The sequence below is a fragment of the Peromyscus eremicus genome, chromosome 18 (genome assembly GCF_949786415.1).
Source record: "Peromyscus eremicus chromosome 18, PerEre_H2_v1, whole genome shotgun sequence".
NCBI lineage: Eukaryota > Metazoa > Chordata > Mammalia > Rodentia > Cricetidae > Peromyscus > Peromyscus eremicus.
The window spans coordinates 37,146,178-37,164,561 of NC_081434.1; the positions used below are offsets into that span (position 1 = coordinate 37,146,178).

Sequence of the window (18,384 nt, forward strand, 5' to 3'; positions counted from 1 at the left end):
CCTCCCGAGTGCTGCGATTAAAAGCGTGCACCACCACCACCCGGCTAATGTACCTCTCAACTAATTTTTGTGACATTCTAAAAATGTTTGTCATGCTACTTTTACTCTTCATCAAACTCGGCAGGGTACATTCAGAATTTACTCATCCATGAGACTCTTGGCACTTTCATTTAGGAAACAACACAATCAACAAGTAGCTCTAGAGTCATGACTAAAACAGTGTCTGAATAAAGCCCAAAAGGAGCTAAAGGCACTTACTGCGAAAAGCTGCCCTGAGCTTGATCCCTGGAACCCACATAAATACAAGAGAGATGAGACTCCACAAAGTTGATCTCTGACCTCCACATGCATGCCATGGTGCATGCATGCATTAGTGCATACACACACACATGCACACATGCTCCCAAAGACATACATGAACAGGCATAGACACACACACATGCACAGACACATAAATAGTCACACATGTACGCACATGCATATACACATGCATGCACACACAAAAAAAATTTTAATTAAAAAGTAGGACTCATTACTTTCATAAGGTGAAAGATGTATATAGTAAAACATTAAAATACCAACATTTTATAATTAAATTATTTAGGTTAATAGAAAAGTATACTTATAAGTCCAGAAGAAAGAAATCTACCAGAATGTGATTCTGGGCAACCATAAATGTAACTATTTTATTTTGGGGTGTGTGTGTGTGTACACATGCATATATATGGTGATATTTCATTTGTACTGAAATGTGATTTTATTTGTATACTAATAAATAAAGTTGCCTGGGGGTCAGAGCTAATAGCAAGCCATAGCAGAAGCCGGCGGTGGTGGTGCACACCTTTAATCTTGATCACATGACAGGCAGATCTCTGTGTGTTCAAGGATACAGCCAGCATGGAGACACACGCCTTTAATCTCATTACCAACCATAGAGACCTGGAGGTCTGTATAGACAGGCAGTGACGAGGAGGTCATGTGGTTGGGTTTACAACCAATGAGAAGGCAGAACAGAAAGTCAATAAAAGGACAGACACACAGGAAGTACACCTCTTTCTGAGAGGAAGGACAGCAGCGGCAGGAAGGGTAAGAAGGAGGTTTTAATCTCAGCTCTTAGCTACTGCTCTGACCTCTTGGGCTTTTAACTCTGCATTTGGCTCTGTGTTTCTTATTTAATAAGACTGTTACATCTACACGTGCATGTATACCTAAGTACATGTATGTGTACCATATGTGCATGTGCCTGCAGAAGCCAGAAAAGAGAGTCAGATCCCACGGGCACTGGAGTCACAGGTGGCTGTGAGTCTGCCAGTGCAGGTCCTGGGAACCAAACTCAGTTCTTCTGCAATAGCATCAAGTACTAGCTGCTGAGCCATCCCTCTGGCTGCTTTTTAAATTGGTTTTGTGTGCATGTGTGTTTATGTATACATGTGTGTGGGCACCCATGTGCCTCAGCAGGAGCCAGTTCTCTCCTTTGGGTCCCAGGGATGTTATTTAGGTCATCAGGATCGGCAGCAAATACCTTTAACCACTGAGCCTCTTGCTGGCTGCTGGTGCAATTTTAAATATCTCTGTTTATTTATCAACAACTAAAATGCTTTTTAGTAGAAAAAGCCTTTTACCTCTCCTCTTTGTGGATCTTGGATCCGAGTAAACCTCAAGTCTGCATGTTCCCAGTGAGCATTGACACTATAGATTCGGAGCTGAGACAATTCGAAGGAGGCGTTGAAAGCTTTTGCTCCAATTCTGATGACAATAGAATTCACAGAAACAGTAATTCCCTCCACAACTTTTTCAGCAAAGCCATATTCACTGGAAAAACAAAGCAAAACAGAAACAAGACAAAGGAAAAATAAAGTCATTAAAAATCACTGCTGGGGCTGGAGCGATGGCTCAGAGGTTAAAAGCACTGGCTGTTCTTCCAGAGGACCTGAGTTCAATTCCCAGCAACCACATGGTGGCTCACAGCCATCTGTAATGGGATCTGGTGCCCTCTTCTGGCATGCAGACATATATGCTGGCAGAATACATAGTAAATAAATAACCTTTTTTTAAAAAAAAAATCACTGCTAATAGTCTTACATAAGTCTATATATACAATGCCCTAATATCTAACTCACATTTCCAAAGTAAAAAATGCAAAAAAAAAAATCAGTCTTACTATATGTTTTCCTACTTTTCTTTCCCTCTTACAATAATATTAAAAGTATTTCTAACTTTTCTCCAACTCTTTCTAACTCTAACCAATCTAAACACCAACTACTCTACATAAATTATAATCCATACTATGAAATCTCAAAAGTCTCTAGACAGAGGAGCAATTATAAAGTTAAGATGACAGCCACCTTCCCTGTCACTGTTACTTCTGGTCCAAATCTAAGCTCTACAGCCAATGAACATGACGGCTCTCTGCCATCTCAGCACAGAACAGATGACATCATACTAACACACAGATCAGCCTAAGCTGGTGCTCCTTCCGACGTGCATCCCCGGAGCCATGAGCAGAGGTGCTGAGCTCCCACCAGCTCCTAAATAATATTTTTAAGATGTATTTTTATTTTATGCATGTGAGTATTTGGCCTGCATGTATGTAAGTACACAGAGACCAGAAGAGGATGCTGGAGCAGGAATTTCAGAAGGTTGTGCACAGCCCTGTGGGTGCTAGCAACCAAATCTGGATCTCTGCAAGGGCAGCAAGTACACCTAACTCCTAAGCTACCTCTCCAGCCCCAAAACAAGTAATTCTTAAAAATCCATTTCAGTCGGGCGGTAGTGGCACATGTCTTTAATCCCAGCACTTGGGAGGCAGAGCCAAGCCAATCTCTGTGAGTTCAAGGCCAGCCCTTGATCTACAGAGTGAGCTCCAGGACAGGCACCAAAACTACCCAGAGAAACCCTGTCTTGAAAAAACAAAAACAAAAACAAAAAAAAAACAGAAAAAATCCATTTCAACAAAGCTTATGTAACAGTCCAATGTTAACTATCTTTTTTTGTTTGTTTGGTTTTCTTTCTCTGTGTAGCTCTGGCTGTCCTGGAACTCACTCTGTAGACCAGGATGGCCTCAAACTCACAGAGATCCACCTGCCTCTGCCTCCCACATCATTTAGGAATGACAAGAGTTCATTGATGCATAGGAAATAAAGTGCAGAGAAATATTAATGTTTCAAGACTCCTGGTGGTTGCCTGAAATCACAGATATTACCGACCTGCATACACTAATTTTCCTATACACATATACCAATAGTAGAGTTTAAATTATAAGTTAGACACAAGAGGTTAACAGTAACTAATAATAAAAGAGCAATTATAACAATACATGGTAATAAAAGTTATGAGAATATAGACATTCTTAAGATAACTTTGTTTTTGAAACAGGATCTCAAATAAGTAGCCAAGGATGACCTTGAACTCCTATCCTTCTGCCTCTGGCTCCTGAGGGCTTGGATTCCAGTCATACATAACCACATTTGTTCTATGTAATGCTGCATAAATCCAGGGCCTTAAACATGCTACATCCCCAGCTCAAAATATCTTATGCTAAACATACCCTTCTTGTGATAATGTAAAAGAAATATAGGCCTATGTGATGAGATTAAATAAAGCAAACAGCTAACATACTGTGATTTTTGTGTATTCCTATGTACAAGTTACTTGAAAACAAAGCACCGATACATGAAAGCTGACTGATAACTCAGGCAGCTGCTGACTGACTAACTCCCTATACAGCATGAACACACTGGACTAAAGAGTGATTCACATCTCCAGCTAAATCTCAGTCTTTCATGACACTCATAATGGCATACATTTTCAAACTTATGAATTGTTTAGTTCCAGAATTTTCCATCCAGTATTTTTAGAATGTCACTAGTCACAGTTAAATGAATACATGGAAAGTGAATCCGCAGTTAACTACAGTAATAAAAAATTAAGAGAGTATCTGATTTATAGAATGTTAAGCTCTTCTGCACTGCCTTTGGCTACTCATTACTATTTAACAATATGATAATCAAGAGAAATGATGAAATTTAAAAATAATCTGCTACTAACTAAATGTGGAGACTATCTCATAAAGAGGTAGCTTAAGCAGAGGGTATCTGAGGTGAAAGGATTTTATATTCTTCCTGTCCTGCTGCTGCAGATAAGAGAACCACCGCCATAAAAAAAGAACACCCTGTGGTAGCCACAGAGAGCAGAGAACATGGCTTACCTCTGTCCTGAAGCAGTTGCAATCGGTGATGGACCGTTAGGGGCTCGTGGCTCTTCACACGCACTCATTTCCATTACGACTTTATCTAGAGACTAATACAAAATTAAATAATTAGAGATCTATGTGCACTGTGAAAGTATGAAGTGTATTTTCTTTCATTTATTTAGGGCCAAAGTAAACAGTTGTGAAAATGCTAAAAAGGAAGAAAGCATTCAGTCCTTCACTGACGCACTGATACCCTGGTGGAAAAAGTTACATACACATTCTATGAGTCTGGGGGAGGAAATACAGAAGCAGCCATTAACTGATGAGGTCACTAGATTTAATGGAAGCATAAACTCTAATCCCATTTGTATCCTCACATTACTGATAAATTATATATTAATGAAAGGGACTGAACTACATCTAGAAGTCTTTTCTTGAAATCTGAGACATAAGACATAAACTAAGCAAATTATGAAATGAGCAAGGCAAACACTCCCATAAGAAGAAAACTATCTTTTCCAGATAATTTTTTCTTGAGGATAGATCTAATGCTTTTAATAGAGAGTGCATCTACAAATCCAGACTTCTTCATTCTACATTTTAAATATAGCATTTATCACTATCTAAAAAATCATCTTATTTTATTGCGTATTTGTTCAGTCAACCTCTGTTAAAATATAAATTTCTTCAGCTCAAAAAACAGGTGATTTCAGCTGGGCAGTGGTGGTGCATGCCTTTAATTCCAGCACTCAGGAGGCAGAGGCAAGTGGATTTGTGAGTTCAAGGCCAGTCTGGTCTACAGATGAGTTCCAGGACAGCCAGAGCTACACAGAGAAAATCTTATCTCAAAAAACCATGAGAGAGAGAGAGAGAGAGAGAGAGAGAGAGAGAGAGAGAGAGAGAGAGAACAGGTGATTTCATAAAGAATATTTATGGAATGAGGCTAGGCTAAGGGTAGGAATTAACATGTTCAAGTACACAGATTCAGTCTGGAACACCACCTCAAAATGTGGAATGAATGAGTGAGTCCGTAAAGACATGTGCTGCCAAGGTGGACACCTGGGTTTCCTAGCTGGAACACATGGCGGAAGGAGAGAACCAACTCCTGCAAGTTGCCCTTCACTCTCACATGCCGGCCATGGCATGTACACATGCACATGTGTGCAGGCACACACACAAATAATAAGGTGAAACTTAGATGACTCACTGCAATGAACATTTGCTGGTAAAGCTGACTTTACTGGGTCAAAAGGGTAATGAACATTTGCTGTTAAAGCTGACTTTACTGGGTCAAAAGGGTTACTATGTGACACTCTGCTCCCAACACCACAAGGACGAATGAAGAGGTGGGAAAGATGGAGGCCAAGGGTTTGCTTTGCTTTGCTTTGTTCTTGTTTGCTTGATGCCTTTGTTTCGTTTTGTTTTAACTTTCTTTTGCGGAGGGGGGGGGCTAAAAGGGTTAGGGGAAGATATTGGGGGGACCGGAGCTGAGTGGAATTAGGGAGCATGATGTGAAATTCCCAAAGAATCAATAAAGAAATTACGTTAAAAAGGGGTTAAGTGATCTATCTTACTCAATTTTCTTTACATTACAGAACATGTGACCAAACTTTCCAAGGAGAGCAAAAACACAGAAAGCCTGGGTCAAAAGTTATTGAAGTAATTCTATAATATGTCAGAGAAGAATGAAAACATGCAATACGCCAACCGGATACAATGTCCTAGAAATAAAACCTTTAAAATCCCTCTTAAAGTTCAAGCTTCTCATACAACAGCTGAAAAAACTAAGCCCAATAAAAATAAAGCAAAAGCTAATAGATGGAAAGTCCAAGAAACAAAATATTAATATTTATAGAATAGTTGATTTACACATGTAAATGCTTATTTTTGAAACAGTTTCACTACTCACCAAACAGATGGGATGTGTTTTCAGTTTTGTCCATGGAATCTACAAATAAAATATTTTCTTTAAAATGAATTATTAAAAATTATATTAAATACTAATCAACAGACATCTCTGTATGTAGAAGATAGGCAGCAACTTACAATATAAATCTCTCCCAGACTGCAAATTACTCATACTATTGAAATCAGGGTATCTATGTTATAGGAGAAAATCATTGAAATTATCTAAATAAGACAATTTACATGTTTTAACAGTCCTTAAAATACATTTTAATTACATAATTTAAGAATTCTCAACAAAGCATAATCAATGTTCTATCAATTTGTTTGACTTTAGAATTCCAACTGGTATTTTTGCAGCTATTCAAATAAATCCAAATCATTGATGAAAAATGCCAGCTACAACAAAGAGACAATGTTTAAATATACCCAGTCATATCTTGGTTAATATTTGGGTCATAGACCCAAAGTAATGATGAATACCAAAGGACACAGAACGCTTTTCCAAAGGAAACACAAATTTTACTTTTATTAAAAAAAAAAAAAATTAGCACACACTGTCTCTCCCGAGCTGCCAGCTCTCAGTCTAAGCCTGGCCTCTAACAGCACGAAGTTGGATGAACTGACATAAGATTAGACACAAACGTCAGGAGAATAGTAATAACAATGTTACCATTAGTGAAGTAAATAGAAATCCTTGAATTTCTCCAAACTACCAAGAAACACACGAAAGCGGATAAAATTCTAAACTAGCATGATAGCATGATGTCTACAGTAACAACAGTAACAAATGACAATTCTTACATTTAAATAAAGCATATAAATTTAAATCATTTCAATTGATAAGAAATCCTAAGGGGGGATTATCATTGAATATATGCCAAAGTGAAGTAGTTAAATTATAACCAAGTAATTGTAGCAAACTATCAATAAAATTGTTTTAAACAAAACATAACTAAGTTATTGGTATGACCTCAATTGCACTCATAAGGGATGAACAATCATCTATGCAGTTAGTTTCTGTATAAGCTGTAGGAATAAAATGGTTTTTATGGAATGACCTGAAGCTGAGTACTCATGTTAAATGCTAGAGAGGACCAGACCCTGACACCATGCGAAGTCTCCCCAGCCATCCCAGTCTTACCCTGATGGACGCTTTGTTACAGAACACTCTGTTGATAGCCAGCCACGTGGGCAAATCCAGCATGTTCTGGAGCACCTCCTCATCCAGCTCCAGGTTCTTCAGCTCGCCTTCTCCTTTCAGGGTGCTTAGATTTATTTTGTCAGGAGATAAGTTTTTGGTAAATCTGAAAAAGAACACAGTTACATTTATTTTAGTGTTAGTTAATGTGCCCCAGAGACATCCTAGCAAATACAGAGCATTAAAATGCAATAGCAACACTAAACACCAGAAGATCACAGGGATGGGGTTTTTCTATCCGTGTTCACTGTCTTTCATTGTTACTTTGGTCTCTCATAGCCAAAGCTCTCTAATATTAAGGCTACCACTTAGGGGCACAGAGTTGAATGCCATATTCCTATAAACAGCTGAAGTCGGGTTCTTATCACCTGTCAAACTGAATGAGAATGTAGGAAGGACACACGACCGTTTTCCAGGCACTATGGTCTTGACCCATTCCCTAGCACATTTTGTTCACTGTAGACTCCATCACAGAGGAGAGACAATACTGTGCTGTTAACCAAGGTACAAGAAGTCAAGGGAATTGAGGGCCCCCTCTAACAGCAGCTCACATGGCAGCAGATGTCAGTCATCATCCGAAGAACGATGCTCAACGGTCATAATGAGGATCACCTGGCTACTCCCAGCATTAGAAACCGACCCAAACTACTTCAGAAATAAATTCTGGCACATACATAGTGTTTTTTAAGTTTCTGAGGAAGGAAATCACACAGCTCCACTTAGAGGTTGGTTTTGGTGTCCTCTGGGTAACTCTCTAAAAATCAGTTATTCTGAACTCTGAGGTAACTCTAGAAGTGCCCCTTGTCCTTTCTATAGGTTTAGCTACAGGAATTCGGAAACTGAAATGTAAAGTACTTAATGACTTCTGGAAATCATAAGGACAGTGAACCTTTAACTGTAGTTGGACTCTCCACCACCTTTTTCTAGGAAGCATTCTTTAAAAGATTTTCACGTATTAAGGGCTGGGGATGTAGCTCGATGGTCATGTTTGTCTACCATGTGTTGGATTTGTCCACACGGCTCTGCAATCAACAGTTTCTGTAATGACGCTTCTATTAGGGGATATCTGTGGAAGACCTTTCCTATTTCCATTTTTAATTTCATCTCTACTTTTTAACATACTGCTTGAGATAATTCAACAAAGCATTTAATGGGTATTTTTAAATTAGAAACAAGTTAATGTAACAGTGAATGTGTTATAAGAGTTTTCCCAGGAGGGGAGAGATGGGAGAGACAGGAGTGACAGCTCAGTATCTAAGAACACTTGCTGCTGCTCTATCAGGAGGACTGGAGTTCAGATCCCAGCACCTACAATAGGCAGCTTACAAAGAGTTGTGGCTCTAGCTCCAGAAATCCAACACCCTCTGATGGCCTCCATGAGCGCGCGCGCGCGCACACACACACGCGCACACACACACACACACACACACAGGCACGTGCATTCACACAAACACATTTCACATATATACATGTACAAGCATAAATAAAGCCTTTTAAAGAAATACTGACTGATGGATTGATTGATTGATTGTATGTGAGTGTGAGAATGTGTGTGTGTGTATATGTGTGCACGCATGCGCGCGTGCATGTATAAGCGCCCAAAAAGGGGCATCAGATACCTTCTAGTTGGACAGTTGTGAGCTGCCTGATGTGGGTGCTAGAAACTGCACTAGTGTCTTTAGGAAGAGCATCAAGCACTCTTAACAGCTAAGCCATAGCTCTCTAGAGCAGTGGTTCTCAATCTTCCTAATGTTGTGACCCTTTAACAGATCCTCCTGTTGTGGTGACCCCAACCATCACATTATTTTCATTACTACTTCATAGCTGTAATTTTTCTATCATTGAGTCATAATGTAAATATCTGATATACAAGATATCTGATAGGCCACCTCCAAAGGGGTCAAGACACACAGGTTGAGAACCACTGCTCTAGACCCTAAAATAAAATCCTTTTAAAAAGATTTACCCTGTGTACCAGACAGAATGAGAAACTTGAACTTACATGCTTGATATCACAAAGAATAACAATAAACTACAAATGTATTTTCCAGTACTTTTAGATACATTACTCAAACCTGAAAACAACCCCGTCTCTCAAATGAAAATTTCTAATCTTACCTGGCCACTCTTTATAAGTGAATTACTAGGCCTGCAGGAAGGCTTCATAGCTACGGGCACTTACCACCAAGCCTGATGACCTCTACATTGTCCTCTGACTTTCACATACGCTCAGTGGCATGAGTGTGCCTCTCACCCATGCACACCCATCATACACAACAGGAATAAATAAGTACTTTTTAAAGCCCTGTGACCATGGAGAACCAGAATGACACAGTTGAGAGCAAAATTACCGTGGGCTCTCTAAGCCCCCTAAATATCCATTCTCTGCCCTCCTCTGTGTTTCACTTAACACCCTGTAACAACTGGGTAAATCCATGGGAATGTACTGAGACCACTCAGTTTCACCAACCAAAGACTAAGCATGTCATCAGACGTCATCTGGAGTCCACGGCAGCGATTCCCTCCACTGTGCTGTAACCTGCCTACCTAGTGTCTCTACAGTGTATTGGATGTAACTTGATTTATGATTTTATTTGCTTTTTTACTATAAAAGCTTCATGAAACTGTTACCACGTTGGAACATGGTATTTGGGGCGCTCTGAATCTGTGTTCCTGGGCCATGGTCCTGACAGCTGTAGGGTTTTTTTTGTCAGCACAGGAGGTCAAAGTTCATGGAGACCAAAATCACTAATCATTGTTATAAAAGTGTTACATTCCACATTCAGAATTTAGCATCTAATCTCAAGAACAGCCAGAAATTGGTGAATAATTACATGAGGAAGGAAACTTGTTTGTTAAACACATTTAAGTGCATCTCATCCTTTAGATGCTCTGCCAGACTGACCAACAACAGCTTCTGAGAACACCATTCTTCTTTCTTTTGTTTTTCATTCATTCATTCATTCATTCATTCATTCATTCATTCATTTGTTTATTTTGGTTTTCAGGGCAGGGTTTTTCTGTATAGCCCTGGCTGTCCAGAAACTTACTCTGTACACCATGCTGGCCTCGAACTCAAAGAGATCCACCTGATTCTTCTCCAAGTGCTGAAATTAAAAATGATTAAAGGCCTATGCCACCACCACCTGGCTACCATTCTTCTTTCCATATCCGCCATCTCAAAGCTCCAGAATGCCTACCTCTTCCTCTACCAAGCAAACTCCTACTTCTCTTTTATGGTGTAGTACTGTAGTCTGGATGATAGATGCTCCTCAAAGAACCCTGTGCATAAAGGCTTGGTGTGATACTGAGACATTAAAGAGGTGGGGCCTACACTGGGCGGTGGTGGCACACACCTTTAATCACCTTTAATCAGGAGGCAGAGGCAAGTGGATCTCTGAGTTCGAGGCCAGCCTGGTCTACAGAGTGAGATCCAGGACAGGCACCAAAACTACACAGAGAAGAAACCCTGTCTTGAAAACAACAAACAACAACAACAGAGGTGGGGCCCGATGACTTAGAGCTGCTTTAACACACACACACACACACACACACACACACACACACACACACACGCCTGCAAATGTCACAATTGATGGCTAACAGCAGGATAACCTGACAACTGGGCCCTCATTTTGCATCTGTCTCTTTGTCTTAAATTTCAGATGAGATTCCTGCTCAAATCTGCACACAGGCCAACTAACCATTTAAGGAGTATCTGCATAAAAACTGGAATCCAGGGTTTGTTATCCCTAAATACACTTATCCTAACTCAACTCCCTTCTAGATTAAGGGCATCAAGATAAAAGTAAAGTATTTCCAAGATTTGCAAGGACATCCAAAGGTTAGTTTTTACCCAGGTTCCACCTGTCCTGGAGCAGCATCTAGAAGCTTCTGGTCTTTGCTCGTAACTTGTAGTCACCTTAGAACTCTGGGACAGATTTTTAGGCAGATCACTTCATGGTGAGACTGCCTCTCTCCCCGACCCCCAACCCCCAGTGCATCCCACAAAACGGGGAGACCACTCTCTACTGACTTCTCTAAAACCTAGAGAATCCAGAGCTGAGTGAGGACCAGCCAGAGCACAGTAAGACAGACTCCTTAATTCCCGCCTCCCTCTCACCCCTGAGCTACTGTTTCTTCCTGCTGAATGCTGGATCTTGTCTTTACGTATGGTCACACCGATTCCATTCCTGCCCCACCTTTCCGCCACTTCCTGTCCCTTGAATTCAGGAGAGATGTTAAGCCAGGCCTCTGACCGAGGACTCCTGTGACTGGTTCTTAGGCCCTTAGGGCTCTGATGCCCCTGTCTTGTTCTCACTCCCACTCTCTCTGACTCCTGGAGTTCAAGATATAATCACTTGTTTGTTCCCAGTGTATTCTCCAGCCATTGCTATCTGCCATTTGCACCTGGTGGTGCAGCCAGGGATCAATCCGGAGCCACTTGGACCGAGCCCTCAAAACTGTGAGCTAAATACTTCCCACGTAGCCTGTGTCAGGTTCTCTGATACAGCGACAGACTATGCAGGTCAAATGAAACTGAGAAACACTCCCTGGCTTCTCCAGGTAGGCAGCCATTCTTTTCTGCGTATTTCCGGATTGTTTGCACTGTAACAATGGCAGGCTGTTATCAGAAGTTGACACTTCCATCAAGGACTATTTTGAAGAGCTTTATAGACTTCATCTGAGCTAATAACTCTCTGAAGTGGTATAATTATAGCCTTCATCCTAAAAGTGGAGAAACTAGGCTGGCAAGATGGAGCAGCAGGTGGGGGCATCTGGCGCCAAGCCTGAGAACCCACATGGTAGAAGATGAGAACCAAATTCTGCAAGTTGTCCTCTCTCTTCCACACTCACTCTATAATATATACACATGCATACACACAATAAATAAGTAAATGTAATTTTAAATTTTTAAGTGCTGAAACTGAGTCATTAAGATGTTAAATAATGGGCTGGAGAGATGGCTTGGTGTTACTCTTCAGAGAACCCTGGTTCAATTCCCAGCATCCACATAGCAATTCACAACAAGTTCTAGGAGATCCAATGCCCTCTTCTGGCCTCACTGGGCACCAGGCATGCACATGGCATGTACACAGACACACATAAAGGCAAAAACCCATACAAACAAAATAATGAAAAAATTTTTTAATTTTAAAAATGTTAAATAACATGCTCACAGACATACAAAGGCTAGAGTCAGGAACTGAACACAGGCAGTCTAGTTCCTGAGCTTTAACGATGATGATAAAGCAGCCAGAATCACACATAGGGAAAAAGACAGCAAAGGATGCCAGTCAAACTGGATGTCTGCGTGTAGAGAAGCAAATCGAGCCATACTTACCGCCCTTCACAAGACTCAACTCCAAATAGATCAAAGACCTCAACAGAAAACCAGATGCTCTGAACCTGCTGTTAGTTCTCCTGGTTGTGTTTACAAAGTTGAGTGAGGAAATGTCAGTTCTTGAGGGGACCAGAAAGTCAACAGAGAGCTCTGCATCCTAGAGACAGTAGGAAAAGGCACTTGGCTTCCACACTTGAAGAGGCCTTTTCCTCCACTCTGGAACACAAAAATGTTTCCCCTTATACATGACGAGCAAATACTTCCAAGAAATAGTTTCCTATCATTTATTTTATGATGCACTGTTGTAAATCAATCTTTAAAACTACCAAACTTAATTTTTTTGTTCTCAATCTTTAAAACTACCAAACTTAATTTTTTTGAGACTGTCTCATGTAGCCCAGGCTGGTCTCAAACCTCCTATGTAGCTAAGCATGGCCTTAATTTCTGATCCTCCTGAATGCCAGGATTACAAGCAAGCATTTGTATGTCTAGTTTACACGGCATGGGATCCAAGGCTTCGCACATGCTAGGCAAGCAATAGACCAATAGACCAACTGAGCTACATGCTCAGGCCCATGTCATTAAATTTTTCATATGCTTCACTTTCAGAGTTTATCACCAACTGGCCTATGTCACATTTGATATAAGAAAAATATTTTGTATACGGGGTTACCAGGCACATTTAGATATTTACTCTCTATTCATGTTTTTTATCAGGCAAAACTGTTTATCTCTGGAAATAATTTTAAGTATAGTTTGCTGGGTTTGTTTTGTTTTATTATTTTCTATGTATATTTTATCTGCATGTATGGGCACCATGTGTTTCCCTGGTGTTCAAAGAGACATGAATAGGCTGTCAGATCTGCTGGAACTGGAGTTACAGGTGGTTGTGAGCCACTATGTGGGTGTTGGGAATCAAACCCAGGTCCTCTGGAAGAGCAGCCAGTGATCTTAACTACTGAGCCATCTTGCTAGCTCCAGAAAAAATAATTGTGTGTGTGTGTGTGTGTGTGTGTGTGTGTGTGTGTGCATGCGTGCGTGCGCGCGCGTGCATGCATGAGTCTATATGTACCATGTATATGCAGCTGCCTGGAAGAGTTATAGGTGGGTGTGAGCCTCCTGATGTGGGTTCTGAGAACCGATCCTGGGTCCTACATAAGAATAGTAAACCCCACCCCCTTTTATTGAGCCCTCATACAGCTCTGACTGGCCTGGAACCCACTATGTAGATCAGCACCTGAACAACTCATGAACACACATGAAAACTAACACCCTAGAGTTGGGAGGGGTGCGTTAGGCTTAGTTCTTCATTTTTATACTTCTCAGTATGGGTAAGTGCTCTGGAAGGAGTATTTACAACTTTCATAAAGACAAAACTTCAACAAAACATAAAAAGAAAAGCCTGGCAAAAGGTGAAAGATAGAAAGGATCAAAATATACGTAATTCACAGCAAATTGTTTTCAATTTGGTTCACAGTAATTTGGTTCTGCAAGGAGCCTGGGCCTGAAGATGAGACACAAAGAGGTCTGAATCCCAGTTCCGCCACAATTGTGTCACCTCTCAGACACTCCACTTGCTCATCTGTAGAATGGAAAATATACTAAACTGATCTTACAGGTGGGTGCTATATAAATCAGCCAGTACTAGCCAGGCGTCGTTAAGAAGCCCTTCTCTTCCGTCCGCCTCCTACTGAGCGATGACTGCTATCGCTGCCGTCTGAACTGGAGAGTGTCAGAAGTTCCCACTTTCCCAAAAGGGCTTGAAAACTGTTGAGCTCTGAAGCTAATAGTGCTCATTCTTTAAACTATTTTCAATATATGGAGACTTATAGGCAACTGTCACATTCAGTTATACAGCAGCTGGTTTCTTATACTAATAGTCATTGCATAGTCTAAGCTAGATATTTTCTATTATCCATACATTTGGCTTATTTTATATAAATTTCACTTACTCACAAATGCTTACCAATCACTTAATATCATGCTACAGGAAAATGGTCTTTCAGTCATATTTATGTGAGACTCAAAGAGGAAATGTAGAATTTCACTAAGTGTCTATTGCGTGTTTTCCCCATGTGCACAAGGGAAAACACTGGAATAAAGTATTACCGTATGGAGAGTGATGTGGCCACCTGTATTTTTCCAAGTGGTGCTGCAGAATCTCTCTCCTAAGTTTCCTTTGGGAGTTCCCAGACAGTGTAGTAATTCTCATGAACATTACCAATGAAAGGGGCATATACTGGACTTGGCTCTACATAGAATACATTCTAATTTGAATCAAGTCAATCATGTCAGCTTACTGAATAATCACTAAATATCTGAAAAGGTAACTATTTTATATAACTATTTTAAAGCTAAAGTGTCAAGGGGGAGGGGAAGAAACCCAGCCCAATGCCTTACACTTGAGAATATTTATTGGAAGACAGAAAGAGAGAGAAGAATGGAACTGTGAAAACCTAAGGAGTATATTAACAGGAACTCAAAGGATAATACAGAGGAGAACTGCCTGGCTCAAATATGTCAAAGGGGAATGGCCCCAGAGAAGGGAGATCGGTAAAACTCTTATTCATTTCCTGATCCCCCCCCCCTCTCTCTCTCTCTCTCTCTCAAATATGTCAAAGGGGAATGGCCCCAGAGAAGGGAGATCGAAGGGAGATCGGTAAAACTCTTATTCATTTCCTGTTCTCTCTCTCTCTCTCTCTCTCTCTCTCTCTCTCTCTCTCTCTCTCTCTCTCTCTCTCTCTCTCAAATATGTCAAAGAGGAATGGCCCCAGAGAAGGGAGATTGGTAAAACTCTTATTCATTTCCTGTTCTCTCCCCCCCCCCCCCCCCCGCTCTCTCTCTCTCTCTCTCTCTTCAGTGTTGGGAAGATAACCCAGCGCCTCCTCACCTATGCTAGATGAGTGCTCTAACCACTATCTCCAGCCCCAATAATTGCTTAGAAAACTCAAAATACAGAATAAAATGTCAACATTATGGCATGCAAAGTGGCTTATTTTAAAACTATATGGCCAGGATGAAGAGATGGCTCCGTGGTTAAGAGCACTGGCTGCTCTTGCAGAGGACCCAGGTTCAATTCCCACATGACAGTTCAAATTGTCTATAACTCCAGCTCTGGGGGATCCAACTTCTTCTTCCGGGTTCCACGGGTGCCACGAACATTTGTGGGCATGTGGCACACAGACATATACACAGGCAAAACAGCCATACACATAAAATAAAATAAAAAAATTTTTAGCCGGGTGCACGCCTTTAACCCCAGCACTCAGGAGGCAGAGGCAGGCAGATCTCTGTGAGTTCGAGGCCAGCCTGGTTTACAGAGTGAGTTCTAGGACAAGCACCAAAACTACACAGAAAAACCCTGTCTGGAAAAAAAAATTAATTAATAAAATATATGGTCAGTAAGATAGCTCAGAGGGTGACAGCCTTGCTGCCAAGACTAACAACACCTGAACCCTACTTGTGGAGAGAACCAACTCCCACAGGTTGTGCTCTAACCTATGCGCATGCACACACACACACACTGTGGCACACATACACCCACTCTCCACACACACACACACACACACACACACACACACACACACACACACACGAAAGTACATGAGTCATGTGTTCCGCCACTGTAACAGACAAATGTTAACATGAACGTGTGTATTTTATTGGCTATCACAATTTTTTTAAACATTTATTTATTTTTTACGTGCATGAGTGTTTTGTGAGCATAACTATCTGTGTACCACATGAGTGCCTGGTGCCTGTTAAGACAGAAGAGGGTGTTGGGTCCCCTGGAACTCTGCAGCTGCAGATGGGTGTGAGCCACCACGTGGGTGCTAGGAACTAAATCTGGGTCCCCTGCAAGATCAAGGAGTGCTTTGAACTGCTGAGCCATCTCTCTAGCCTGTCTATCGTGTTTTCAACGTAGTAAACTTTAAAAATACTTACAAACAAAAATAGCTTCTATTTTTAACAAGCATCTTCTTTAATCACACCTAATACATGAAAATGAATTTACTAGCTTCTTAGTATAACAAAATATGCAATCTTCAGCAATAAAATTTACAAGTAAATGAATGTTGTGTGGTATTTTGATCATGTTCTAATAATAAAGCTTGCTTAGAGTCAGAGGGCAGAGCTAGCCACTAGGTCACCAAAATTAACCAGCGAGGTTTTGGAGGACTTAGGACAGATAGGAGAGGAAGTAGTAAGGCAGGGCTGAGAGAGGATCTCAGTCCTTTTGGATGAGGGAAAGGAAGAGGTAGGAGTCACTGGTGGCTGCACTGCTGCTTCTCTGATATTTCAGGTTCCTACCCTGATAACTGACTCCCAATTTTTTTTATTGATAAAGATTAACTAGATTAACGCTTCATCTGGCATCCAATTTTTGCAGCACAAATTCATAATAGCCGCTTGCCCACTGGAGCTGCACATGGGAGCTTCACCTGTCAAAGTCACCAGCTAGCTTTTCCATTTCTTCCCCAAGCCCTTTGAGCGAGTCTGGGATTTTCCTGTTGCAGCCTCTCTACAGCAGTCTCCACAAGTCCCCAAACTCCACAAGCGCCTGGGCTCACCCCTGGCTTAGCCCCTCACCACCGGCCAGCTCTGCTCTTGGACAGCTCTGTGCTCTCACTTCCCACCCGTCAATGTGCTTCTGTTGCACGTTCCCCTGTGTCCGCCTTTCAGATGGCTGGCTTTTGGCTCCTTTTCCTCATGGGTTGTGGGCTTCCCCTGAATCCCCTCCACACTAGGGTAGACGCCTCAATACCCACTTGGGCAACTGCCACATAATCTCAGCTCACAACTATGTGCTATCAGCAGCAGCTGTCTTCAGCTAGGTGGAGCACTGCCTCCGTTCTCTGCCCAGACATGCTAGGCAGCAACAGCCAGCCTTACACTTCATCGTCATCATCAGCAGACGTGGTAAGACATCTAGGAATTCTTAAAGCAGGGAATTAGCTACAGAGAGAAAGAGAGAAAGAGAGAAGAGGGTTTTTCCTCCATGTTAAAAATGGGAAACATTACAAGGCACAAAGTTAGGTCTCTGTATAATTCCATAATGGATGGTTTGAAAGTGGAACAATTAAATGAAGGGATAATCAACTTAGCTGGGATTGCCATAATGTCAATTATCATTTTGGTAATTCATGTTCTATGCCTAAAAAAGTTGTTTGATATCAGTGCCAAATATAAAAAATTGACTGATAAGATAAAATCCTTAGAAAGACAGACTAATGGAACTAAGAAAAATATTCACACACACAGGAGTATAGAAAAGTTACCACACCATTGCATTATGAAACTGAAGAGGAGCAACCCAACCTTAATTTATCCAGTTACCATTCAAGAACGACCACCAGATGATAGGCATCCCCAAAGTTATTCAGAAGTTAACTGGAATCCTTACTACAGGTATACGACACAATCTACAAGGCAAGCAGTTATAGAAAAATCTAATCGCAGTTATAGAAAAATCTAATCACACTCTAAAAAATATGCTTAATAAACAGAAAGGGGTAATAAAGACCCCCAGAGATAGATTGCACAATGCTTTATTAACTTTAATTTTTTAATGCTAACGAAAACAGAATGACAGCTGTGGAGAGACATTAGATAATAGAAGAAAAAAACTGCTGAATTAAATCAACCTGTATACTTTAAGGATGTATTGACCTCAGAATAGAAACCAGGATATGTATTACGTTGGGGAAGAGGCTTTTGTTTCACAGGAGAAGAAAAGCTATG

General features: G+C 40.9%; 1 protein-coding gene across 2 annotated transcripts in view; it reads right to left on the bottom strand.

Annotated features, from left to right (window-relative positions):
* Bltp3b (bridge-like lipid transfer protein family member 3B) overlaps positions 1–18,384 on the bottom strand; it is a 78,327-nt gene that overhangs the window by 35,291 nt on the left and 24,652 nt on the right. For both annotated transcript variants that reach the window (XM_059245123.1, XM_059245124.1), the window contains 4 exons: positions 7,242–7,404; positions 6,102–6,140; positions 4,208–4,299; positions 1,623–1,812 (listed from right to left, as the gene is read on the bottom strand). In XM_059245123.1, the coding sequence (XP_059101106.1) occupies positions 1,623–1,812; positions 4,208–4,299; positions 6,102–6,140; positions 7,242–7,404 (484 nt within the window). The remainder of the gene's footprint in view (positions 1–1,622; positions 1,813–4,207; positions 4,300–6,101; positions 6,141–7,241; positions 7,405–18,384) is intronic.